Here is a 24,735-nt window from a genome sequence, read left to right as displayed (position 1 = left end):
GATTTGCCGAGCTCTTTTAACGAATGGCGGCTGCAGCTCCCGCCTTTTCTTTTTTTAAACCACTAAATCATCTCTGTCCTGGCGAGCAATGACGAAATCGAGTGACCTTCGTTGGCGCGACGTAGAAATATCCAACCAGTGCTCTGGGCGTGTCGGTGGGCTCAGTGCAGAGTTGGTATGGTTGGTTTCAAGAATAGAGATAACGTAAATGAGATCTGGGAAAATGGAAGCTTTATATACAATTTTGCCATACCGTGCAAGTTCGGACGGCTCGGACATTCGGACAACCTTTAAAACTAAATGCTATTAAATGCTCCGTGAAGTGTGGTGCACATAAAATCTTTTGCAATCCTCTGTCATACAGCGGCTGTTTAGTGGACAACGGCTTGGGGACTGCGGCCAACAGCAGCAGCTGCTGCTGCAGCAGCAAGACGTGCGGGATGTCGGCGCCGTGCGGGACGGCGGGTCGTACTGCGGCTGGTCCTCGGGCGGGGTGGCGGCCGTCGAGGCCAGCAGCAGCAGCGGGCTGAGGAGGACGAGGAGGGGGTGGAGGTGGCGGCCAACAGCAGGGTCGACGACATGAGAGGGATGCCTCGGCGGACATCTACTGTGACACTCACTTCATGTAAGTAGATAACGAGATGGGTGAATGAATCTATGTATGATGTAACTATGTGTTGGGACCTAACACTGGATCGCGACTACAATTACGTTGTGCTGTGACTGTTGTAGGGCTCAAGAACATACACCAGTGCATCTTTAAGAGCCTTGCCTTCCTGCTTAAGTCGCTGGTAATTCCTGATGCGGTCGTCTAGCTTGCCTTGAGCATACATCCGCTTCAAAACCTTAACAATTGTGCCATGCGACTTTGCTTTGACATTCTTAGCCTCCAGGAAAGCAAAAACGTTTGCCTCGGCCTCCCGTCCTGAGCTCAGGATGCGTCCCTTTGCTGTGACCTCATCTCCGGTCACGTTGTATCCGGCTGGGAGAAAAACCCGCATAAAGGCCACGGCCACCTTGCACTCGTGATAGCGCCGCCGGTTTGGACGCGCGCTGGCAACGGGGGCAGAAACCACAGTCGCGAGTGGCTTCGCACGCGAATGCGCACGAGTTGCCGCGCCGCTTGCAGTATCCGACAAAGCGCTGGACGAGCTCGACAGGCTACCAGCTGCTGTTGGCGACAGAGCGGTGGTTACGTCCGATGGGTGCTCAAGCCGCTGCACCCGCTGGTTCAATGCCTTCACTTCTGCTGCTAGCCCTCCAAGGATCTGCGTCTGCTGCTCCAAGAGCAAGGTTTGCCTCCGCAAGAGTTCGTCGTCTTCAACACGCCGTGGTGCCGGACTGCGTGGAGTGTCGTTCTTGGACGGCTGTAAGGTACGATGAATAGCCATTGACCATGCAGCAATTTCAGCCTACCTGACTTAGTGCTTCTTGAACCCGTTTGATGTACAGTGACTCTGGCCTAAGCCGAAGCATGTCGGGGTAGTGGAGAATGGTGGTGGCGGTAAGTACGTCCACTACACCATCTCGCAAGATGAGTCTCTCCGTGACCCCTTCGCAGCCGAGAAAAGCCGCTCTTGAAGTAGGCGAATTCGATGCAGAACCAGAGGATCGAAGTCATCCAGTGTAGGTAGCCGCGGACTAGCTTTTAAATCCCATCCAGCTAACGACTTGCCGACGGTTTGATCTCCCTGCGTCGTGCCAACAATATAATTGAACGCTTTGCTCACAGCACTCATGCTCCAGCCTCCACGGTCTAGAATCCAAGGTGTGCTGATTTTGCTGTCACTATTCGCGTTTTGAGCAGCTCCACGCCGAAATGAATGCGATGATAGCCCTGGCGTCAGGTTAGTACCTTCGGTTTGCCAGACACCACTCCACTTCTGCAGTACGCGATTAACATACGCGTGAATTCCGGGGACTGTCGCTTTTTTCGCATTGCTTTTGGGGTCGGCGACTCAGAGTTGGAGGTTGCTGGGGACCTGGTACGCGCATCAAGTAGTTCGCGGAGCGGCGTTTCGCCAATTTCAGTCGGCAGGACCTCTTGTGTATCTCGAGGAAGTTGATCCATGAGAAACTCGCTTGGAGTCGACTGCATAATTGTAGCCAAAGCTAGTGCATGAATTGGGCAAGACGAAAAATCGTTTGGGTCGTGAAAAATCGACGCTCCTTCATTCGAGGCAGACTTCATGCGCTTAAAGGTGATAAATAGACACCCACCTGTGTACCACGATTAAAAATACACAAGGTCAAAACCAAATTATGAAAAATAAAAAGACAAGTACTTACCAGGGTAAACAGCGACCTGGTTTTTCACGAGACACATAGTGTCTGAAGACAGACCCAGCAAATACCAAAGAATGTTGAGAAGGGCTGCATCCTGGTAGTCCTGCACAGATACAGCCCCCTTCAATGTCACTAAGCTGAGCGAGCGCAGGTCGCTTTTCGTGCACGGTGGGGCCTGGTGCGTAAAGTCTGTGCATCGCTTCGAGCAGTACTTGTCGAGGTTTGACGCAATCTTTTGCAGCCGACGACCCTATACAGTACTTAAAGCTGGAAACAGCTCGAGTAGGTGGTTCTTGATGTTGCCAAAGTAGCTGGCGACCGAGTGCTTGGATAGCAGCGAGCCCTTCGAGCTTTCTTTAAATGCTAAATACACTGCAAATTTGTCGAGAACAATGTAGAGAGTATTGCCAGTTGAATCCCCACCTACAAACTCATAGATGGCGTTGACGGTGAAGCCCTCGGCGACCGCGAAGCGCTCGAAGGCGTTGAGAGCCGTCGAGCGAGCCCGCTGGGAGTTCCCAGGTATGAGCGCTTTCGTCGAGATGAGCCGTTTCTTGAGTGGTTATGCTGCCTCGTCTGTCTGGCGCCCTCAAAATTAATATGTGTCCGAATATTAACGATATTTTCAGAATATTTGACTTACTGACTCTAACTATAGAAATATCAAATATTTTTCATATGTTCAGACAAAATATGTCCGAATTGTCCGATTTGTTACTTACGGCACAGCATGAAATTTGAGGCACGCCGATTGGCTCACAAAGTATGATAAAGTCTTCTGATAGGCCAAGCGCTAGTGTACTATTGTAATGCGAAATTCTAGATGTTCGAACGGACACGATATTCTACCATATTGTACATTATTGCCGCTTGCAAATACTTTGTCCTCTAAAATAGACCTCTAAGATAGACCACGCCTGTCTCTTAATATGAGTAGACACGAGATAGGCGAGGGCTGTTTTAGCTTTGTGCTTTGGTGGAGGCCGCTTTTAGGCCCAGAAACTCGGTTTGGCCTGTCTAGAATGGCATTTCTGCGTTTCCAAGCCGCAGAAAAGCGTTTTGGTCGAGAAAACAGAGCCCCAAACTCGGATCTTAGACCGTACTGGCGAGATATATAATTCAGACCTAGGTCTTAATTAAGAGCTGGCTGGATTAAAATCGAGATTATTAACGAGATAATAAGCATGCGTTGGCCAAAATATCTGCAAACGGCAATATCGAAACGTTTGTGTAATGAGAGCTCTAACAACTAAGGCTCCGCGAAGGCTGGGATAGGAGGTTTTTGGTATAATTGCTTTCTATTTTTATGAGTTTTTTTACAAACCACCTGCATCTCCGGCGCCTGCTTCGCAGCGGTAGCGTCTGCCCCGTAATTCACCTCAAAACTGTAGATAGTGCTTAGACACAGTGATAAAACGAACCTTGCTCGAGATATGTTTGTAGCTTGTAGAAAATGAAAATGTGTACCTTTGTATGCTTCTGCAGCAGTTCGTCCGCTTCAATCATTCACTTTACTTCACTCCTACTATTCGATATATGTTACTGACTCATACCGGTTCAATCTGCCCACGCATATAAACCTTTTGGAGGGTCCAGTGCGGCACCGGGGTCACACCGGTTTCAGGACAATGTACCAGTTAGGTGTCAAGAGGGGTCACCTTTTGACTTGACGTACCACGGATATAATCCTATTTGGTCTGCGATAGCAGCACTAACGTTGCTTCCTATCCCAGTATAATGCTTTTTTTTAGAGAGAAGGCCCCATGTACTTGACCTGGTGGCGTATATTAGCGGTAGTCAGAGTTGGATGCAAGAGCGGTTGCAAGAGAAAAAAAACGTCAGTGATTGGTCAAAATAATCTTAGAACCCATGAGATCTTACCCTAGCTACTGAGGCTCCAAAAGAGCTCATGGAGTCCAAGAGACGGGCGATGGCGCCGATTGGCTAAATTTACATCTTGGAGATATCTCTTGCATCCAACTCTGACTACCGCTAATAAGGCACTTATTAACAATAATGATTTTAAAATGTTAAACGGTAATATTAACGTTGCCATTTTTGATGTACAGCATCGAAAAGTTTGTGTGAAGATAACTTTAATGTAATGCTTTTTTACACGTTATACAGATTATCTTTTTTTACTTTTAGCACGGGTCATCCATTGCGATCAGGCGAAAACCCGGCGGTTTTCGGAGGTCAGTAGAAACTTGAGCTTTCTCAAATGTATTCATAATAATATATTTTTTGGAGAACGTTAAAAGCAGAAAAATATAAGCATTATGAGGGTTTCCAGTGCCTGGGCTTGTGTTGTTGCTGAATTATGGCTCTCGGAAATTAGACAATGCATCTCTGCAACTCGACAACAGGCACTTCGATTAAATTCTTTTGAACAATCTCGTTGAATAGTACGATTGCATATCTCGACTATTTATCCGACGGTTGACTAGGTTACACCATGTACAAACAAATAAAGAGACGTCAAGGAAAGTTCATTTCACAAGCATGAAGCGTATATAAGCTCAAATGGAAGCAGGTTGTTACAGTGCCCGCCAAAATGATCGGACCACTTCGATAAGTTCTCATAACTCGGTCAATATTGATTATCTTAAGGTGCGGTTTCGACGCTTGTTACAAAACACGCTAGGAAAGATCAGGTATGCGCTAACACTCGCGATTTTGCACTCTATGCAATAGCTCACATACAAAAACTGTTTCTGCCAAGTCGACACAATATAGGACCACCCCCATCCCAATACAAATCCTATATCAAGGGAAAACCTGTACAAAGCGATATGACCTGGGATTTGTATGGGGACAACTTACACAGAACAAATCCACAAAATGCTGACAACATCCCGACAAAGTCCTGGTTTTCTTTACTCGGATGCCTTGACCTCCGAAATCTTGCCTGATCACGAGAGATGACCCGTGTTAATGTTTTTAGATGTCCGGTTATATCCGAAATTTGGTTGATCAACTCATAACTGGAGGCTTGCAAAACCCTCACCAAAGGTCGCACATGAAATTCTATCACGGGGAATTGTTTGACGAGACCACGGTTTGGTCTCATCAAGCAATTCTAACGCGACTCTTAACTAGCAACTTGATTAAACAAGTGACTGAGCTCCACTATATCCGAAGGTCGCGTTCTAGAAACCATTTTGGGGCGCATTAAAAGCTTCGGTAATCAAAAATTAATTATGGATTAAACTGATCAAATGGCTTTATATAGGTTCTTGGAAGGCGCCCAATACGATTACTTTGATAACCCCAAGTGGTGGCTTAGCAGCTAAGCCATCATTTGGGTTTATGATCTTTTATTCGACGCGGTCTCAGTTGAATTTTGCACTGGACCTTATAATTTCTACCGCTACATGGTGCGAGGGGTGATAATATACTGACGACTATTCATATGGACCTGGAAGGACAGCACAGATCTCAGATTAACTTGATTTCACCTGGAGCACACATGTGTTACATCTTGGTGGTTGTAAATGGGTTTAGCTAGTGGTGTTTCCTACACCAAGGTTGAGGAAGTATTCGAATATCCTAATATACAGCGTATCGGTTAGAGTTACGAGTGACTGTAGCCATTTGGGCATGTAACTCTGTTACAATTCTAGCGCGGTGTGATTCGGGAGCGTGCTGTTTGTTAATCATGTTGGTTGCTAGCCTATATTCTGCATCGTAGGTGCTGCAAGTGCCCAACTGTTTGCCAGCCATTGGTTACAAAATATTCCTTCCTTATATCTAACGCCCACTTAATATGGAAAAAGCCCTATCCGTGGGGTGTGTGTGGACATTCTTTTAATTTGAATCGGTATGCAGTCGTCCCTGGGAAAACGCATAAGTTTGTGCTAGCCAAAGCTACTACTTTCTCCAAGCAATCCCCGCTATGCAATACGTATTATGTTATTCTCCTCTCCCTTTTAACTTCTTCTGTTATCCTTACGCTTTCTTACAACGTATTTCGGTTTTTAAAAGCTCGATTTGCATTAGTATTTTTTGCCAAACCTGGATGGCGCTGACCTTTAGTTAGGTTCATTTACGATTCGATAGCGCCGGGGTCTTGATAAGGATTACGTTATGGCCGTCTTAGCGGTTTGATGCTGCAGTATTAGCATTCCGGTCGAGCATTAGATATTTTGCGTCGTGCACTGCCTAGACTGACGTCTGGTGCAGTGGCTACTGAGTTGGCTCAAACAGTGTCTAAGCGGCTGTGTAGGCGGGTGCCTTTTGGTGTGCCTTGCTGCTCTCTGGGTGTGCTAAATGTGTGCGATAGGGGTGCTCAGACCGGTGCTTTTGCCACTGTCGCCTACTTTTCAGGCCGCTGCGAGCTACGCCTGTGCGCATCGTGAAATTTTGGAGTGGAGATCCCGTCCCAAAGTGTGCTCTCTTCTGGACAAAAAAGCCGAATTGGCTCTGTATAGATCAGTTGTTGTCGTTAGACGACTCGGTTGGCAATGCGCTCAAGCGGGGCGTCATTCCATGGTGACGAGTGGTATTTTATGACGCACAAGATGATAAACCCTGGAGTAAATCATTGCAAGTGTAAATTGCCGGGAAATTAGCTTACTGTCCAGACTAAAATATGTTGTAGGGGTTATTGCCGTTTGCAGATATTTTGGCCAACGCATGCTTATTATCTCGATTTTAATCCAGACAGCTCTTAATTAAGACCTAGGTCTGATTTATATATCTCGCCAGTACGGTCTAAGATCCGAGCTTGGGGCTCTGTTTTCTCGACCAAGGCGCTTTTCTACGACTTGGAAACGCAGAAATGCCATTCTAGACGGGCCAAACCGAGTTTCTGGACCTAAAAGCGGCCCCCAGCAAAGCATAAAGCTAAAACAGCCCTCGCCTATCTCGTGTCCACTCATATTAAGAGACAGGCGTGGTCTATTTTAGAGGGCAAAGTATTTGCAAGCGGCAATAACGGTATATATTATATCGTACATTTTTGGCATTATCCATGAAGCGTAAAGTGTAATTTGATTATATACACTTCAGAATTCACATACCATAATAAACTAACAAAACGTCATGTATTCTGAAACTCGTTTACACATGTAAAGCACACAGCACAAACAACCTTTACGGAAAATAGAAAGTAGTCTGACTGAAACTAACTACAATTTTCAGTGTAGCCCCCCCGTAAGCTAGCGTAAGGATACAGTACCATGCAATTCGGAAGCCTTAAAGCAAAATGAACTCGGAGCTGAGCAATCACGCTAAGTATTGCTGCTTGTCTAGGTCAGGCACACACGTGCTCTTGTTCGCAACAAGAGACGGCCCCAACGTGCTGATCAGGCGCTTGGATGAGTATTTGGGACTGGTGATAAACGTGTGTCTAACTTGGAACTGTTAAAGTTGAGCATCTCCGACGTGCTGATGCTTTGCTCATGAACATGGGACTCGATAGGAGATCTGTCCCCTCCTCCGCTAGGGACCACCAGTCCTCACTCTGCTTTTTACTAAGCCCCACACACAAGACTTCTGCTAATACACAAGCACCTCCGGGCATCCTTCCTCCTCCAAGACCTCTTCCTACAGCACCTTCACGCTGTCCTCCGCTGTCTAATCCTCTGCTATTCTTTACCTAGGTACCGAGTCCCCCAAAACTTCAACAGGAACAGTCTGTCGGAACAGCTCGACGGGGCCGAAAATTTGTACGTCATCGCAGGACCTGCAACAAACGTCAACATCATGTTGATGTTGATACAGCCACGTCTACATGTATCCTCCAAACTTGCATGCCCCCTCACATTCGGTGATAGTGTCCGTGTCGCCGTCCGCATGAGTCGCAGGGGGCACCTTCAAAACTTGATGCTCGGCAGCTTCATTCTTGAAGCTGTCCGCCCCAAGCAGACAGCGCATCTCTCCAACGTAGTCCAGCATATAGCCATCTTGCTCTCGAGCAGCCCCGCCGTCAAACCATTCCTGAATTTGCTCTCTCACCGACAATCTGCAGCCTTTCTTACTTCACCACCAATGCTGGGCCCCATCTCCGACGTCAAGGTCTTCGCCCTCAGCGCGTCGATTCTGTACGTCGAGGACAAGAAGCTCGTGTGCAACATGGGCATCAAGGTCACATGGACGACAAGGCCGTCAAGGCAGCGGCCGACAGTGAGATGCGACGGAAGCGCGTCATCCAGAACGACCTCGAGTCCATGCCGCTCGCCTTCGTCGTCTTCTGGAGCGCCATCGCCGTGGGCGTCAACCCAAACGTCACCAAGATGCTCATGCTGGCCTACACCACGGCCCGCATCGGCCACGGCCGCCTACGCGCTTGTGATGCCGCAAGCTCGCATGGTCTGCTGGATTGCTGGCACCTTCTGCATCGTCGCCGGCTCTCAGTTGATTTATCTATAGCTAGGCTGCGTGACGACATAGAACCCCAGCCTACCGTTCTATCAAAGCTCAGTATAGCACTTTATGTTCATTATCCCCTGTGCTAAAAATTCTGGGTCATGAAGGTGGCCGGCACATGGAGGACGCAGTTTGCCCATTGATCGATAAGAGCGCAAGCAGAGTGCAGCGTGGGTTTCAAAGATTCATCTTACCAACTGCGCAGTATTCTCCGTCGTTGTTCCTACTCTATCCACTCGTCCACGTCGAGCCAAGTTACTGCACGGTGCACCAGCTCTGCGGCTCCTGGCCGGGCAGGTAGTGCTTGCCGGTCTTCCAGTTGGGGCAGCGGTCTTCCTCCTTCACGCCTGCAGAGACCATAGAGGACAAAAGTGTGAGCAGCAATCCACCAATCGCAGCAGCAAGCTGCCAGTGGATGCATGCACCGTTCAGCGCGCTCTCAATGTGCATGCCGCAGCCCCTCCACGTGGGCTTCTGGCAGGTCGGGCACTCGGTCTTCATGCACATGCTGGCGATGGATACTGTAGGTGCTTGTCGACGGAGCTTTGGGGCCGAGGTGGCGGGTTCGCAAATGAATTGCGTTGCGTTCCGCCCCGGTTTCGTGCGATCAAGTCCCTGCCTGACCTCGTTCTGCCTGACCTGCTCTGTTACGTTGCGGACGGGTCAGCGACAGGCGTTGCAACATATCATTCAGGCAAGCTCTTCACTTCAAGGAGCAATGCGCTTGGTATTTTGTCTTTAGTTAGCGAGCGTATTCGTAGCTGTCTCCGATGTACAAAGGAGATCTTAGTGCTTGCCGGTCTACCATTGGGGACAACGGTCCTCTTCCTTGACGCCTGCAGGTCAGCACACAAGTGGTATTAGAAGTTGTTGACCTTCACCGTATCGATAGCACTCAACTCACCACTGAGGGCAGTGTCGATGTGGTTGCCGCAGCCTCTCCACGTGACTCGATTATCATGCACATGTCGACGGAGAGTTTGAAGACTGGAAGGGGCGAGTGTTTGGCGTTTGGTGCTTGTGCTCTGGATGATGTGAATTTGCGAATGAGCTTAATCGCGCGCGGAGTCCTCCAAACACGGGGATCGAGGTCCGCGAGATCCGTTTCCTGAAGTGGACGAATAACCGTCAAGCTATTTCCGCGGGGGGCTAACAAAAAATAATAATTCACTAAATATAAATAAAAGCATACCATTTCTTAAACCTAATTGTACTTGTCTTGTATGTTGCAATTAGAATTTGATGTACCTGTAGGAACAAATGGTGATTGTTATGATCGTTATTTAATCAGAATTGAAGAAATGCGACAATCAATTCGAATTATTTCGAAATGCATTGGAAAGAAAGTAATATTTACACCTATAAAGAATAACCAAAAATGAATTTGACGTGTTTTAAAGCTGGACTTTTATTTCTTTTTTTTCTATAAAAATATTTTGAAAATATATTTAACTATAAAAATTTAAAATTTATAGATTTAAATATTTATGTTATTACAAGCTTCTACATTTTTAGGTGCAGGATTAGCAACTTTAGGATTAATTGGGGGGGGGTCTCTATTAACCGCCAAGCTACTTGCGAGGATCCTATCCTGCCTACACGTCCCAGAGATGAAACCAAAACATGCTCATGCCGTCGCGATACCGCAGGATACACACGCCGCTGTCTTGGGCTAGACACTTCACAGACTGTAATTGTCGCTGTGGTTAATTGGTTTTGTCGATTCTATGGTCGTTATAACTTTTGTTCATCCGTCTAATAGCTCCTGCAGAAAGATGTTGGCGAGACTTTCGACAGCCTTTAGTGCTGGCCAACGAACGGGTTGACGCCGCGCTTCTGGTCGAGCCCCGCGAACGTGTGGTTCACGTCGCGGTGGTTCGCCTCGTCCGCGCGGATGCACTTGATCATGTCGTACACCTTGGCGTCTTCCGGCAAGTTGTAGTAGCTGCGGCCAATGAGCGGTGCAGTGGTGGTGCACCATTCGTCAAGGTGTCCGTGCTCCATGTCCTCAAGTAAATTTGTGTATGTCTTCACTGCTTCTTCCTCTAGGAACCCCACGAAGCGGTGACACGTTTTGGGAGAAACGAGGTAGGCCAGGTAGAACGCGGGGAAAAAGACCCCCTGCGCAGCCAGCACCATCATGCGGAAGCCCCACCCAGGCTGCTTCATGTTCATGAAGATGAGCAGGTGCATGCGCTCGTTCTCCGCCTCCTCCAGCAGCGTGTGGATCCAACCGGAGTCTCTCTTGAGCGACCGCAGCGAGCGTAGATGGTGCGCCATACCCACCACCATGCCCGGTACGCCTGCCACGGTTTCGAGGAGGAGGCATCGGTTGAGCCAGTCCTGCACGGTCATGGCGGCTCCAGGGCCGCGATACCCCGAGAGGAGGTCGAAGCCGAGTCGGAGCGTCTTGACACCGAGTAGAGCCACGTATTCATGGATCTTCCGTGGCTGGTGGTGTGTCTGCGGGATGTCGTCGATGGCTTCGAGGTTGTAGACTGGGTGGGGAATGGGATTTTTCCAGGTAGGTCCGTCGGTTGTGCCGGCCACCGCCGAACTACCGATCGGAGTGAGTGCGTGTTTGCTCGACGACTGCGTAAAGTGCTTGATCGACGCAGGCTCTTCAATCACGTCCTTGATCTCGGGCAACGGAGCAGCCGTCCACTTCACATCAGGTAGCTCCACTTTCGCTGGCGGGGAGGGGGAAAGCTTACCCATAGCGGCGGCCGGGGCCCTAGCGAACACGCGCCAGACCATGTGACTGGGCAGGATGGGGAGGCTGTGCACCTTGACGAAGAAGACGGGCTTGTCCGTGCGAGCCTGCGCCACGGCCGACAACTGGTGCGGAGCGAAGCCAAAGTGCGCGCGGACCCTCGAGCTCGGGCGACACGACCGCAGCAGGCGTCCAGACATCATCTTGGCTGGAAAAAGTGGAGTGCTTAGCATAAAGCTTGCGAGTTCACAAGTGAGCAGCGAAGCAAGACTCAGGCCAAGCTGGCAGCTAAGATTGGGAGTAAGGACATTGCTTCAGAATAGCATCAAAGACGTCGCTCGTCCTGGGAGTTTCGAGCCGCTCTCCGCCCTACGTTCGCCGCTAAAGTTGGTGCACAAGCACAAAGTGCCTCTAATCTGCTGGGTCGACATTAAGGTTAGGCAAGGCATCCGCAGCAACGTCTATGTTGAAGTTGTAGGCAATTACGTAGGCCCTGTCGTAGTCCATACCGACCTATTTATACATCCAGGTCAGGATGGTGGGTCCAGGCAGCGGAACCAGGGCTCAGTCGCCAATCCGCCGCCAAGAGCCCAAGCGAACACTAAGAAATCCCAAGCCAGTCCCCGCCGCATCACGATGTGCATGAAAGTGGAGTGCCCCACCTGCCACAAGGCCACGTGGAAGGGCTGCGGCCAGCACATCGACGCCGCGCTCACCGGTGCGTCCGTCGGCCACCACCCAAGGCCTAAAAGATACTTTTAAGACCAACCACGTCTCACCCCCCTCTCTCTCTGATCTCTGCAGGCGTGAAGGAGGAGGACCGCTGCCCCAACTGGAAGACGGGCAAGCACTAAACGCCCTCCTGCCAGTCCGGAGAGGGAGCGAGGGAGGGGGCGTGCCTTTATAACCTCATGAGATGAGAGCGCCGACATCTTCAAGCAGATAGGGGATAGGAACGGAGATGCCGCTAAAATAACACGACAAGTTTATTCCACAAGTAGTTTGGCTCTCATTGCTACTGCTGCTGCTACTACTATCCGCTGACTAACTTACCGTCGTCCGGTGTGGAACTTGTAGAGGATGAAGGTGAAGACGATCTCCAGGCCGATGGCGAAACACACGAGGATGAGCATGTTCTGCGGCGTGTCGACGTCCTCCATGTCCAGCCGCTGCAGGATGGCCTTGGCCGTCGGGGTGTCCACCTGGTTGAAGTGCTCGAACACGAGCGACTTGAACGAGTACGAGTGGAAAGCCAGGTAGTTGGACCAGATCCAGTAGTCCGGGATCGTCGACTTGGGCACCATAAAGCCCTCGCACAGCATGAACATGCCGTAGATGCCAGCGCCCAGAGCGATGCCGATGATGTAGAGCGGCACGGCGGCACCAATGACGTGCATCAACGACTCAGCCACCACCAGCGCCAGGAACAGGTTGAGCAGGAAGTACCAGAAGCCGTGGAGACCCGAGAGCAGCACGACCAGGAACGTCGAGACCGCTGCGATCAGGAAGATACCCGGTAGAGTGGCGATGAAGTTGGCGACCACGTAGCTGAACACGTTGAGGCCGCTGTTGGCGCGCTCCCGCATGAACACCGCGCGCTGCTCCATGAAGAAAGGTAGAACAGCCACCGACATGAAGACCAGGAACGTCTGCACGTAGAACAGCAGCGGCACCATATCCTGCTCGGAGATGTCGTCGTTGGTGGAGAGGTACATGGTGCCCACCATGAAGGACAGCAACATGTACATGGCCAGTCGGACCCAGTAGATGCCCGGGTTGCGGGCGTTGTTGATCGAGTTGCGCTCCAAGAGCACGAAGAATTGGCGGAGAGCTGGGGGTTTCATCGGGAGGACCGGCGCAGCATTATGAACTCCGGCGATGTCGGCCTCGATGCTCTGCAGCATAGTGGAGGCCGTCGTGCTGATTGCGTAGCGCTGCACGAGCTTTTTGATGTCAGCGTGGCCAGTGAAGTCGGAGTTGACGAGACTGAGGAAGTACTCGGCTGGGTTCATGTACATCGGACAAGTGTAGCCCGCTCCCGAGAACTGGTCGATGATGAGCTCGCGCGGCCCAAAGTAGACCGTCTCGCCGGCGGTCATGATGGCGATGTTGGTGAACATGTCGTACACGAGGGACGAAGGCTGGTGGATGGTGCAGATGACCGTCTTGTTCTCCTGGCACAACCTCGACACGAACTCCATGACGTTGTGCGTCGACGCGGAGTCCAGACCCGACGTCGGTTCGTCCAGCAACAGGATCGACGGCTCCGACAGCAGCTTGATGGCGATGCTCAGTCTTCTCTTCTGACCTCCTGAAATCCCCTATCCCCCACCAGCGTGTGCTCACACCATCTCGTCGACAACCGTCTGCACGCGTTTCACGATGGTTGCACCATCTCGAGCGTCTCCAGTACTGTGAACGACCCCATCAGCGAGTCCTCCTGCGCGACGTAGCTCGACACGGCCCGAAAAGTTCTCACGTTACGCTTCTCGCCGTTCAGCGAGATACTTCCCTCGATGGTACCGGAGCTAATGCGGTCGGCGAGAATGTCGAGCAGCGTCGTCTTGCCAGAACCGGACGGGCCCATGACCGCGGTGAGCTCGCCAGGTGCACACCGACCGGTGACTTTCGTCAGGATGGTTTTCTTGCCGTCGGGGTGCTTGGTCGATTTCTTGACGTCGACAGTGTAGGTGAGGTTGCGCCAGCTTAGAGTGCACGGGTTCTTAGTCACGTGCAAGACGCTCTTCTCCGCAGATGGCGTTGGGATGTTGGGCTCGCTGTCGAGGGCGTTGTACACGACGTCGGGCGCTCGGAGACACTGGGGCGTGGAGCTCGGGCATGTCTGTTGCAGTAACAGCAATGCTTCCAACGGAGATTCTTTTCAGGGGAATTGCGCTGTGTCAAGTTGAATGAGCGCTGCGCTTGGAGAGAGCTCTTTTGCGAAGTGATGTGAGGTTATTTCACCGCTGCTGAATGCCAGCGTGGCAATTTAACACGGGTATTCCAGGGCTGCCCGTTGTGAAACAGCGGGTTTATCGCTGGCTTGACCGGAATTCGTGGGATTGTACTGCGACCGGTGACCACCGTTGTGCACCGTTGACCACCGCTTTGCTGTACTGACAGATGTACTGTTCACCCCGAGAATAACTGACCAATAGCAACAGCCGACTGTTGACATCCGTGTTTGGAAGAACGAAGCTCTTCGCGAGGGCAACGTTCTCACCGAGCTCGCGCTGTTAGATTCCGATGCCCACGCTGTGGCCGTGACGAGAGAAGTACGTGTGTGATATATGTCTACTACAGTAATGCTGACCAAAAAGCTGACGTTTTGCGGCATGGTCTTCAATGTTTATGCTGCTATCGTAGTAGGCATATTGTTCGGCTTCGTGAATGATGCTATTGGGGTCCATGTGGAGGATGCAGGTCAGCCAGCAGTGCTACCTTGCCTCGGTACAGCGCACAACGCGCAGCAAGACCCTGCTTCAGCGACGGCGTCGAGCTGGGAACAGTCACCGCTGCGGTACAAAGGATTTGGAGATGAAGCGCGTTGGAGTGGACATCATCGACATCGGTGGGGAGTCCAGTCGCCGCGGGGACAAGCCCGTGACACTGAAGGAGGAGATGCTACGTGTGCTGTCCGTGCTCCGCGAGCAGAGCGAAGAGCGATGAGGCCATCCCCATTGACACGGCCAAAGCGGCAGGGGCCCGACAAGCTGTCGAAGCCGGGGAAACTTTGCCTACAGCATCTCGGCTGGATTGAACGACCAAAACATGCTTGCTATTGTCGCCAAGCTGCGTGTTCCGGTGGTGCTAATGCACATGCGCGACACGCCGCAGACGACGGCTGGGATCAACGAGTACGACGACGTGGTCGCTGAAGTGGGGAAGTGTTGAAGGAGCGTGTGGCGGCCGCAGAGGCCGCGGGTGTTCCGCTGGAACATTATCTTTGGTGCTGGCTTTGCCAAAGCGCACGTACGCTACTCTGGACCGTGCAGCAGGGCGTGCCATAGCCTGCCGCTGTTGTTGGGCCCTCTTCATTGGCGAAATATGTGGACGTCCAGTCCCGAAGACCATGCCTGGGGCACCGCCGCCGCGTACTGCGCTGCCATCAAGCAAGCAGCTAAAATTCTGCGCGTCCGAGTCGAGATGGTCGATGTGGTCAAGGTGTCACGTCATTTGGCGCGAGGCTTAGCGTACGGTAGGAATTTCGACCTCTTTCATTAACTGATACAGCGTCTACAAGCCGTGACATGCTAAGTCCAATGATACCTAATATGGTAACATAGGAAAACCTCAGCGAATATGTACTTATTATCAATGTTAGAGAGTGTCCGACCTTTAGCCATGCCGCTGCATGCATAACAAGACCAATACTACGTCGTTGTGTGCTCAATACCGTGCGCCTTGTACAGCTTTTCAGCTGGAGTACATGTGAGATAGCTGCAAACAATATTTTTTGGTTGGCGAGCGGGCGGCTGGCCCCGCCACCCTGCGGGTGGCGGGAACCGGCCGCCCTGTCGGCCCGGGAATGCCGGTCAAGCCTTATCGCTAATGCCCTGGTGCCTGTCGGCACCACCGTTTACGTTTCGGCAAAACGTTCGTTTCCCCGCTCAAATCCTGAAATAGAGCAGTGAGCATCAATCTCTCCTAAGAGAGAGATCTGTACGTGTGTCCGTAAGTCCGTGACAACATAATAAGGTGGTCCACATAATCGTACATAGACAGCCTTGGACGCCACCCAGCGGGCCGCAGGGCTCGCTCTACAACTATGTACTAATAACTGTCACGTGGCTGTTGAATGTCTTGAGCTCTTGAGTGTTAATCCACAACGGAGTTTTGAATTAGCTGCCTGAAGGTTTATCTACGCTCTTCTTTCTCCTAGATCTCTTCGTAGTTCTGCTAGCAAACTAATCCTACTTCAACATCAACATCAAGCATGTGCCAAGGCTTCTCACCTGAAGCCTGGTAAACGTCAAACATGCAGCCGTGCTGCTGGTCTCGGAGAGCAGCACGAGCGTTCTGAGCAGCACGTCACTGCGGCTGCTCACAGTCTCCTCCACGCTTGCCCTTGCAAGGCCGCACACGACGGATGTGCACCTTCTCCAGGTAGCGGCCTTTGTCGAGGGTGAGCGTCCCGTGTTCTTGCACCGCGATGACTTCGAACGGGCCGTCGAACAGCGGTTGCATCTTGCCTTGGACGCCGGCGTCACGGTGCAGAAGCACGTGGTCTCCAGGGCGGTACGTCCACTTGGCACGCCCTTGGTTCTCGCGCTCGTTGTGTGCGCGCACCTGCTCCACCTTGCGTCGATGCTCAGCAGTCCAGTCAGTAGCGTGAGCGACGTCCACAAGCATGTCGCGGCCGAATGCGAGCTGGACTGATGACGCCTTCAACATGGAGTGGTTGGAGGCCCTCAAGGCTAACATCGTGTTGTTCAGGAAGTTGGCCCAGTCTTCTTGCGTCTGGATGTCCTTCGTCCGCATCTTCTCACCGATCACGCGGTGCACGCGTTCGATGACCGCGTTGGCTTGCGGGTTCCTCGTTGTCGTGGGCACGCTCTCCACTCCGTAGCTGTCGAGCAGTTCCGCGAACTCCCACTTGAACTCGCTGCCGCCGTCGTGAATGCAGCGTGCGGGGCGAGGGTAGCGTGCGAACCAGTACCGATCCATCAGGTACGCCGCTTCCATACTCGTTGCATCGAGTGTAGGAAGGATCTCAATGAGGCGGGTCGCAGTGTCGATGATAGTCAGCGCTTCTTGCCGTACGGGCCGATCGAGTCGACGGCAATCTCGAACCACGGCCGGACTTCGACCGACTTTGGCGGCAACTTGCCGAATCGAGTCGTAGGGTGCTTGGCCTTCAAGCACACGATGCAGTTGTCCACGAGTTTGTGCACGTCGGCTTCCATGCCCCGCCAGTAGAACACTTGAGCAATCGTGTGCAGCATTGTGGCTGCGCCTGGATGCAAGAGTAGGCCGTGGTAGCTTTGCACGAGTCGCTGTTGTAGTCGCTTGGGCACCAAGACCTTCGACTCGGGGTGCACCCGCAGCATCGTGCCTGCAATCTCTTGTTCGTCACTGTCTCCAAGACTAGTATCACGCCGTTGTTCATCTGCGATCACACGCAGGTCCACAGCAAACCCGTCGTCCATTGCCGTCTCTGCAACGGCTGCCATCGTCGGCGTGGTAGTCTCCTCCACTTCCGATGCTGCTACCATCAGCAGCGCGGCCTTCTCCTCCAGTTCGGCACTAGCTTCGTCAGAAATGGGCAGTCGCGACAGCGCGTCGGCGACGACGTTGTTGCTACCCGGGATGTAGTGAAGGTCGGGCCGAACTCCTCAATCTCCAGACGCCACCGCATCATGTGGACGTCATGGAATGTCGAGTAGGTCAAGTTGAGGTGGTCGGTATGCAGGTGAAGCTCCTGCCCCAGCAGCATGCTGCGAAATTCGCGGAGCACCAACAGGATGCTCAAGAGTTCCAATCGATTGGCCGGATACGCTGTCTGTGCCTGGTTGCATTTCTTGGACCAAAATGCAAGAGGCTGGTCGTCTTGCGTGATCACTGCACCAAGTTGCAGCTTGGACGTCAGTGTAGACGTGGAACGGGCGGCCGTTTGCCGGAAATGCGAGCAGCACGCGTTGCGCCAGCGCGTCTTTCACGGCGTCGAATGCGGCTTGTTCAGTAGCAGACCACTGGAATGTCTGCAATGGTGAGGTGAGCCGAGTCAGCGGTGCCAGCAACGAAGCTCGTCGCGGTAACATGTCGCTATAGAAATTGACCATGCCCACAAATCTGCGTACTTCGCGGCGGTTGCGTGGTGGCGCAATAGCCAGGGTCGCCGTCACCTTGTTCGCCGAGATGCCATCCTCACTGAGCTGGTAGCCCAGGTACTCGACCACGGAAGCGCAGATCTTGGACTTCTTGCGGTACAGCGTCAAACCGAAGTTGAGCAGGCGACGAAACCGAAACACCTCTTCCAGATGCTGCATGTGCTCCTCGAAACTGTTCGAGGTCACCAAGATATCGTCAATATAGACTCGCACATAGTCCAGGTCGCCAAGCTCTTCGTCCATGCGAGCCTGAAATTCATCAGGGGCGGTACACACACCCATCGGCAACCGCAAGAACACGAACTTCCCCAGCGGGGTCGTGATCGCGGTGCAAGGTTGGCTTTCGGGGGCCAGTACGCGAGTGTAGTAACTCAACGGGACGTCAAACACCGATTTGTACTTCGGCTTATCGACGGAGCGCACCATTTCCTTGGCGTCACGGGTCGGGTAGAAGTTGCGTTGCATCCACTCGTTCAACTTCCGAAAATCGCACACCAGCCTCACACTACCGTCCTTCTTGGACACCACGAACGCAGGCGAAGCCCACATTGATGACGGGTCTCTCTTCAACACACCGATGTCCACCAGGTGCTGGATCTCGCGGCGAGTTGCGTCGTAGTACGCACGCGGGATCGGGAACGGTCGGGCGGCCACAGGCTTTGCGTTAGGCTTCAGCGGCAATACGTATGGCTCCTTCTTCATCGTTCCCAGAGCACCAGTGAAGAGGTCCGCGAACCGTTCCACCAGTTTCATCGCCCTGGCCTTTTGAGCCTCCGTCAAGTTGCACCCTTCGAACATGGTCTCGAGCGGCACTTCCTCCGGCTGGGTCAGGTTAATCTCCGCTCGGCACTCAGTGTCTGCCTTCAACACTGCTGCAAACGGCCTCCCACTTCGAGGGGACATGTCCATCTGCAGTTCAATGCCATCCCATTCAATGACCCCTCGTTCAAAGTCGAGCACCAATCGTTGTTGCACCAAGAAGTCTCGCCCAAGCATGATGGGGGTACAGAAGCTGCTCAGCTACACGGAACTCGTGCGAGCAGGTCCGCGTCTGCGAGAAATCGATTGAGCTTGAACGTGGCGGCAGCGCAGTGGGTTGTCTTCCCAAGCGAGCCGTCCGCGTTGCGAAATTGCGCAGTCTCGCGCCGCAGTTTAATGTGCTGGTGAACCAGCTTCGAAGTCTTCAGATCCATCGCCGATCTCGTGCATCCAGTGCCCAGCAGGGCCGGGATACGGTGGTTGCCCAACAGGAGCCCGATCTCCATTCGAGGGTCTTGATCGCGGCGCAGCGCAGCTCGGTCAGGCACGCCGTGCATGACGGCCATCTCGTCCTCCTCACCAGCGCTGTAAAAGCGCATCGCAGCAAACTCCTCGTCCTGCCGCTTCTTCATCGAGCTCACCATCGCCGCCATCTCGGCCATCTGCTCCTGCATTGCGGCCATGGCATTCGTGCCACCAGTGCGTCGCCCCGAGTGAGAGTTGTAGTTGCCACTACGCGGGCGATACGCAGGCGATGCCGGGTTCCTAATGCAGTGGTCATCATCGTGATTGTCCTTCTTGCAGTAGTTGCAGTAGCGGCTTCCTGCCCCGCGGTTGTTGCTCCGTGGGTTGCGGTTGTCGGCATGCTGCTGACGAGCGCCGCTGCTCCGGTGCTGACCTTGCTGCTGCTGTTGCTGCTTTGGCCCGTTGCGTTTGGGCCGGTTGTTGCGCAGGATGGCTTCATCGCGCTCGTTTCTCTCGATAAGTTCGAACTGAGTCTCGATGGACGCCAAGTCCCAGATACGAGAGATGCGGTTGACTTCAACTTGCCAATCAACAGGCATGCCAAGTTGGTACATGCGCACGGCGTCCGCTTCGGCAACGGCCTCGTTTTCGCGGTGCTCAAGAAACGGGATCATGCGCAGTAGCATGCGAAAGCTGCTGCTGTACTGCCGCACGGTGTCTCCGCGCTTCTTCTTCAGTTGCGTGAGCTCGTCCATGAGCAGACCACGCGTGCCGGCTGGGCAGTGCCTCGTCGTGAGGTGCCGAAGGCCAGCGATTGCCACGTCGGGCCTCAGCTGGGCCTCCTCTCGGACGAAGTCGTCGAAAAAATGGAGGTCCTCGTCGAACAGGAGGAGCTGGATGTCCTCCACGAACGCGAGTTGGTCTTCCGAGTCGTACCCGTACTGCATGAACGGAACGGGGCGATTACGTCACCCCCGCCGTGACGCATGGCCTAATATAATACTTTTCGGAACACCTGCTATTAATTAAAATGGGCCCACCGCGTAGTAGCAGCGATAGCAGAGCCCGCTAAAACATATAATAGCACTGCGAGTAGTGCATAGTGGCAGCGATAGCTGGGCTTGCCCTACTACATAGTATAATTTTAATTCAGCGAACTTGGTTAAATATAAGCACATTGTAAGCCATAGCAGCGCATAGTTAGCTATAGCAGCGCGTAGTCAGCGATATGAACGTATAGTTAGTGATAGCAGCACGTAGAAAACGATTGCAACGGATACTTAGCGATAACAGCGCATAGTAAATGATAGTAAATGATAGCAGCGTATAGTTAGCGATAGAAGCGCATAGAAGGCGATAGCACCAACGTAATAAGCGATAGCAGTGCGAGTACATGTAGCGAGACGAACAGTAGCTGAAGACGATTGATTAATAGTTTCAGGTTAGTTTTTGTGTAATACTTTAGGGACGGATATATTATAGCTGCAGTGGTGCTGAGTGCTCATCTATAAAGGCATATAGCTGCATTGGCTTCAACGTGTGGCATGTATCTGTAACTTATAGTATTTAGCGGTAAGATAATGGGTTCTGGGGATAGTAGATGCCTAGACATGCATTGGAGTGGAGGTTTTATTGTAGTTCATACTGGCATTCCATTGACGCGTTTCCTCACACTCTAACAATACTGACGAGTCGTACAATACCTGTATATTAACGAATTAGCTGTATGAATTTTGAGCGCGACGGCGATACTTTCGCTACTCAACTAGAGGTAGTACGCAAAAGTGTTAATGTGCATTACGTAGTAGAATAATTTACTGATACGCACGTCTTGGCTCATTAAAAATGAGATTTGAAGCGGGATACGTCGAAATTAACGCAGTCCACAGCTCATTACATTCTTAGGGCCGTACAAAATGTTGAAACGATGCAGCACGATATATATACGTTTTTTTTTAAAGAAAACTAGCTCGAAAGGTAATGCTGAGAACATGAATAGCGAAGCCATCACTTTGGGCTTATCGCCTGATCACAGAATGTAAATGCTATAGCCTACCAACCGTATAGAGAAACAAACTATAGTTATGCGATAACATGATAAAATAACAGGTATACAGACTTCAAAGTGAGCACACTGTAGCGTATTGATCTACCCCACCACGACATGCAGCTCTTTAATTCTACTACATGTACAACACACAGATTACTTAGGTATGTACTCCGCGGGGACTTCGTAATCGGATTAAGTAGTTGCACCTGTTTGGACCCGGTTTACAACAGGGTACCGTACGATAGATCGAATGTTTTACCTGACTACATTCATCTACTCGGACGTAGGGATATGTATTAAGCTGATTTCAGTCACGTCACACTACTGATAGTACCTCAACGTAAATAAACATTTTTTACATGCACACAAGCAAAATTTAATAGCCTTTAAACTAAATAAAAGCCCACCGGGGCGAAGCGGAGGTGGGCGGCCCTTAGTACTACAACTAACCACAAAAATACCGCCGCGTAGCGGCGGCGCTCGGCTAGTACAATAATCAAGTAAGAAGACAGGTGGTTCGAGGGGATGCAAACAGCGAAGACAAGAATATGCATCGGCTGACAGGAGGATTGCTGGGGCTAACAGTGTACTAGTATTGCATTAAACATTTGCATTGAAGAAGGAGTGAATACTGACCGTTCTAGTTATTGTCTGCAATCGCTCGCAGTAGCCCCTTTGCTATGGATCTCCGCAGCGTTTTCTTCTCTTTCGACAGCTTCCGCATGCTGTAGCAGTGCTTGTAGCCGGCGGAACTACTCGTGCGTAAGCAGGTAACGCTGGGGCAGCAGGTATACTCGCTTGCTCGTGAAATTGCGCTCTTCGACATCGCTTTGTGGGCTCCATTAGTCGCTGCCCCAGCGAGTCTGGGTTCATATCGCTGTCTGGATACCTCTCTTGGAAAAGGGCAAACATCTCAACCCACTGGTTGGGAGCTCTCGGTCGTGCTGCAGCTTCTGCTCGAAAATATTCCAAATCTGATGGCGATATTCTAGTGTACTTACGCTTCTTGCTTTTGGCAGCAGGACGAACAGCATGTCCGCCTTCACAACGAGAACCGTGTACAGCTTCAGCATGAAGGCCACTACCTTGGTCGACTGGCGCTTGTGTGAGATGCTGCTGTAATACTGCTGGAACAAATGTTGAGATGCCACTCACCAAAGCATTGCTAGTTGTCGCCAGATCTGGTGTTGCTCCCACCCCCACCGCAACGTCAGCTGTACTTAAACGCCTAGAGACTGCTGTGCTGGTTGCAGCGACATCACGCGACGGCGTTGCTGGTAGGATAGCATCTGCGGCGTCACTGCACTCAGCAAATTCGCTCCGGGCAAAGCCTTCTGCGCGTGGGGGCTTAATTTTTGGTTCGCCACCATTGTTGGCCGCTGTTTTGAGGGCAGCCCATTTGCGTTTGAGAGCAGATTCGTCCTTGGGAAAAATACCCTCACAAACTCGACTTGCAAAATCATAAACACGGACAAACACTTGCGTTCTGCTCTTGATGGTCTTTGCAGCTCGCAATACACCAAACAAATCTATCATCAGCTTCTGCTCGTCAGTATTTTCCTTGCTGGTAGTCGTACGATTTAGATCAAACGAGAACAGCGGAGGTCTGCTTGCGAAGGATTTTTTAGTGCAGCTATCCACCTTCGGGTCCGACATTTGCTTTAACTTCCCCTCGATCGTTGAGTAGGATCTCCGGCGCAAACGAAAAGCCACATTTGTGTTACACTCTACCACCATGTTGAAAAGTATCGTCGTGACAAGGACACACGATTTCCACACAGCCCCTTCTCGATCCTGCTCAAACCGGACTTGACGCAGCAGCTTGTACTCTTCTAGCGAAAAATCAGAGGATGGTTCGTACGAAGTCTCAGTCAGCTGCATCGACTCAAAGAACGCCTTCGTGCGAAGGGGGGTTGACTGGGCAACTTTTGCGCAGTTGAAAAATAGTTCCTTTATTGTTTTCTTGTGGCGTCGAGAAGCGGTAAGTGTAGCATCAATGCCAGCATTGCTCACACGCGCACTTTCAAAAATTCGTCTCCATTGGTCGAGATCAAAGTCTATGCGTGAGGCTGAGCGGTATTGCGGAGAAATCTGGGGTTGGGACAGCATCGTTAGCGCAAACTCTAATTGTGCCGACTCTGGCAACGCGCCTCGGCTTAGCAAAGCAGCTTGAGCTAGTTGTATGAAGTCCAGTTCCCCTAAATTTGCATTACGACCAAACTTTGTCCCAACGCGGAGATTGTGGCGAACAATAAAAATGTCAAGAATTTGCAAACCAACGGGAGCTGACACAGTGCGGATAAGTAGTTTTTTCAAGGCGGAGTGAAATCCTTCGAGTTGACTGGTGGATACGACTCTCACCGTCTTAGCTGTCTCCTCGTACGTGTTATTAGAGACAAAGAGATCTCCGCGACGAATCTGCTTCGCGTTACTTTCATAACAGCCGCGCCACTCTGCATCCGAGCAGTTCACGTCCGCCAATGCAACACTTCTCACAGCACGTAAAAATCCTTTCTCCATTTCGTCAACGAGTCGCAGCTTGCGATCTACTGTGTAGAGCGCATTACTTAGCTCCTTAGATAACCACTTTCGCTTAGTTGACTTAACCTTCTCGGTTATGCGCTGTATTACATGGAACGGGTCTTGCTTGGTCCAGACACGATCACCAAACACTCTGCTAACCAGATTGCGAACGCCAGTGGCATCATCACTTACTACCAAAAGCTCAGCATCGTCAGTAAACGGTGCAAGCATGGGCTCCACACGTTTTAGTAGCTCCTCAGTTTCATCATTGTTCTCTGAGCGTGTAAGGCAACGACCATCGACCTGCCCAATTTCATTTTGAGCGAGAAGAAGCATCTTACAGTTTGCCATACCATCACGTTTCCCACTGCCTGTCCAAATCTTAAGACGCTTACAAAATTTCACGGAGTGATCAATGCGGAGCGCTCTTCGAATCTTCAAGTGCTTCATGAGATTTTTACACAGAGGACTGTAAATCGTTGTAAATTCCATCCAAAACGCTGTCAGCGTTTGGGTAGTTGGTGGAGCATTGTCGGAGGCATACTGAGAGCAAGTTGGCGGGGTCGAAGATACATAGTCAGCATTAGCGTTCCGTCGCCGAACTCTATCCGCAAAAAGAGTGTAGAGCTTGTAATACCGGCTTTGGCGCCGGCGCTCCACAGTAGCCAATGCACTCGACAGCCCATTCGGCGTATGCAGAAGCACTTGGAGTTTCTGCTTCACTTCCCTTTTGTTTTGTC

At 51.5% G+C, this 24,735-nt stretch overlaps 11 protein-coding genes across 11 annotated transcripts in view; 3 read left to right on the top strand and 8 right to left on the bottom strand.

The window, feature by feature from the left end:
* Positions 1 to 707: 707 nt before the first annotated feature.
* Positions 708 to 2,389, bottom strand: PHYSODRAFT_490928 (hypothetical protein; the record flags this gene model as incomplete). The annotated part of the gene is given in 4 exon segments (XM_009526264.1): positions 708 to 1,318; positions 1,643 to 1,941; positions 1,959 to 2,220; positions 2,290 to 2,389. Coding segments are annotated over 4 exon segments (1,272 nt in total), but the record flags the coding sequence as incomplete, so codon positions are not given.
* A 147-nt stretch (positions 2,390 to 2,536) lies between these two features.
* On the bottom strand, positions 2,537 to 2,830 carry PHYSODRAFT_497206 (hypothetical protein; the record flags this gene model as incomplete). Its single annotated transcript, XM_009526263.1, has 1 exon — positions 2,537 to 2,830. A coding segment is annotated over one exon (294 nt), but the record flags the coding sequence as incomplete, so codon positions are not given.
* Positions 2,831 to 8,277: 5,447 nt separating this feature from the next.
* PHYSODRAFT_329736 (hypothetical protein) lies at positions 8,278 to 8,679 on the top strand (the record flags this gene model as incomplete). Its single annotated transcript, XM_009526262.1, has 3 exons — positions 8,278 to 8,373; positions 8,400 to 8,598; positions 8,663 to 8,679. 3 exons carry the CDS (start codon positions 8,278 to 8,280, stop codon positions 8,677 to 8,679), a joined length of 312 nt encoding a protein of 103 aa, XP_009524557.1.
* Positions 8,680 to 8,910: 231 nt separating this feature from the next.
* On the bottom strand, positions 8,911 to 9,162 carry PHYSODRAFT_329735 (hypothetical protein; the record flags this gene model as incomplete). The annotated part of the gene is made up of 2 exons (XM_009526261.1): positions 8,911 to 9,002; positions 9,081 to 9,162. 2 exons carry the CDS (start codon positions 9,160 to 9,162, stop codon positions 8,911 to 8,913), a joined length of 174 nt encoding a protein of 57 aa, XP_009524556.1.
* Positions 9,163 to 10,455: 1,293 nt separating this feature from the next.
* PHYSODRAFT_488439 (hypothetical protein) lies at positions 10,456 to 11,373 on the bottom strand (the record flags this gene model as incomplete). The annotated part of the gene is made up of 1 exon (XM_009526260.1): positions 10,456 to 11,373. The coding sequence occupies one exon, from the start codon at positions 11,371 to 11,373 to the stop codon at positions 10,456 to 10,458; it is 918 nt and encodes a 305-aa protein (XP_009524555.1).
* Positions 11,374 to 11,948: 575 nt separating this feature from the next.
* PHYSODRAFT_285661 (hypothetical protein) lies at positions 11,949 to 12,363 on the top strand (the record flags this gene model as incomplete). The annotated part of the gene is made up of 2 exons (XM_009526259.1): positions 11,949 to 12,086; positions 12,173 to 12,363. Coding segments are annotated over 2 exons (165 nt in total), but the record flags the coding sequence as incomplete, so codon positions are not given.
* A 54-nt stretch (positions 12,364 to 12,417) lies between these two features.
* On the bottom strand, positions 12,418 to 14,705 carry PHYSODRAFT_251340 (ABC transporter-like protein; the record flags this gene model as incomplete). The annotated part of the gene is made up of 3 exons (XM_009526258.1): positions 12,418 to 13,689; positions 13,761 to 14,186; positions 14,682 to 14,705. 3 exons carry the CDS (start codon positions 14,703 to 14,705, stop codon positions 12,418 to 12,420), a joined length of 1,722 nt encoding a protein of 573 aa, XP_009524553.1.
* Positions 14,706 to 14,785: 80 nt separating this feature from the next.
* Positions 14,786 to 15,262, top strand: PHYSODRAFT_329731 (hypothetical protein; the record flags this gene model as incomplete). Its single annotated transcript, XM_009526257.1, has 2 exons — positions 14,786 to 15,003; positions 15,112 to 15,262. The coding sequence occupies 2 exons, from the start codon at positions 14,786 to 14,788 to the stop codon at positions 15,260 to 15,262; spliced, it is 369 nt and encodes a 122-aa protein (XP_009524552.1).
* Positions 15,263 to 16,399: 1,137 nt separating this feature from the next.
* PHYSODRAFT_313861 (hypothetical protein) lies at positions 16,400 to 17,313 on the bottom strand (the record flags this gene model as incomplete). The annotated part of the gene is made up of 3 exons (XM_009526256.1): positions 16,400 to 16,893; positions 16,975 to 17,054; positions 17,132 to 17,313. 3 exons carry the CDS (start codon positions 17,311 to 17,313, stop codon positions 16,400 to 16,402), a joined length of 756 nt encoding a protein of 251 aa, XP_009524551.1.
* Positions 17,314 to 19,583: 2,270 nt separating this feature from the next.
* Positions 19,584 to 20,354, bottom strand: PHYSODRAFT_448231 (hypothetical protein; the record flags this gene model as incomplete). Its single annotated transcript, XM_009526255.1, has 1 exon — positions 19,584 to 20,354. A coding segment is annotated over one exon (771 nt), but the record flags the coding sequence as incomplete, so codon positions are not given.
* Positions 20,355 to 23,938: 3,584 nt separating this feature from the next.
* PHYSODRAFT_406228 (hypothetical protein) overlaps positions 23,939 to 24,735 on the bottom strand; it is a gene marked incomplete at both ends in the record, with an annotated part of 1,280 nt that continues 483 nt past the window's right edge. The window contains 2 exons of the mRNA XM_009526254.1: positions 23,939 to 24,144; positions 24,238 to 24,709. Coding sequence (XP_009524549.1) covers positions 23,939 to 24,144; positions 24,238 to 24,709 — 678 coding nt within the window. The remainder of the gene's footprint in view (positions 24,145 to 24,237; positions 24,710 to 24,735) is intronic.

This window comes from Phytophthora sojae (assembly GCF_000149755.1).
Source record: "Phytophthora sojae unplaced genomic scaffold PHYSOscaffold_3, whole genome shotgun sequence".
Lineage (NCBI taxonomy): Eukaryota > Oomycota > Peronosporomycetes > Peronosporales > Peronosporaceae > Phytophthora > Phytophthora sojae.
This window is presented reverse-complemented; position numbering and strand designations above follow the sequence as displayed.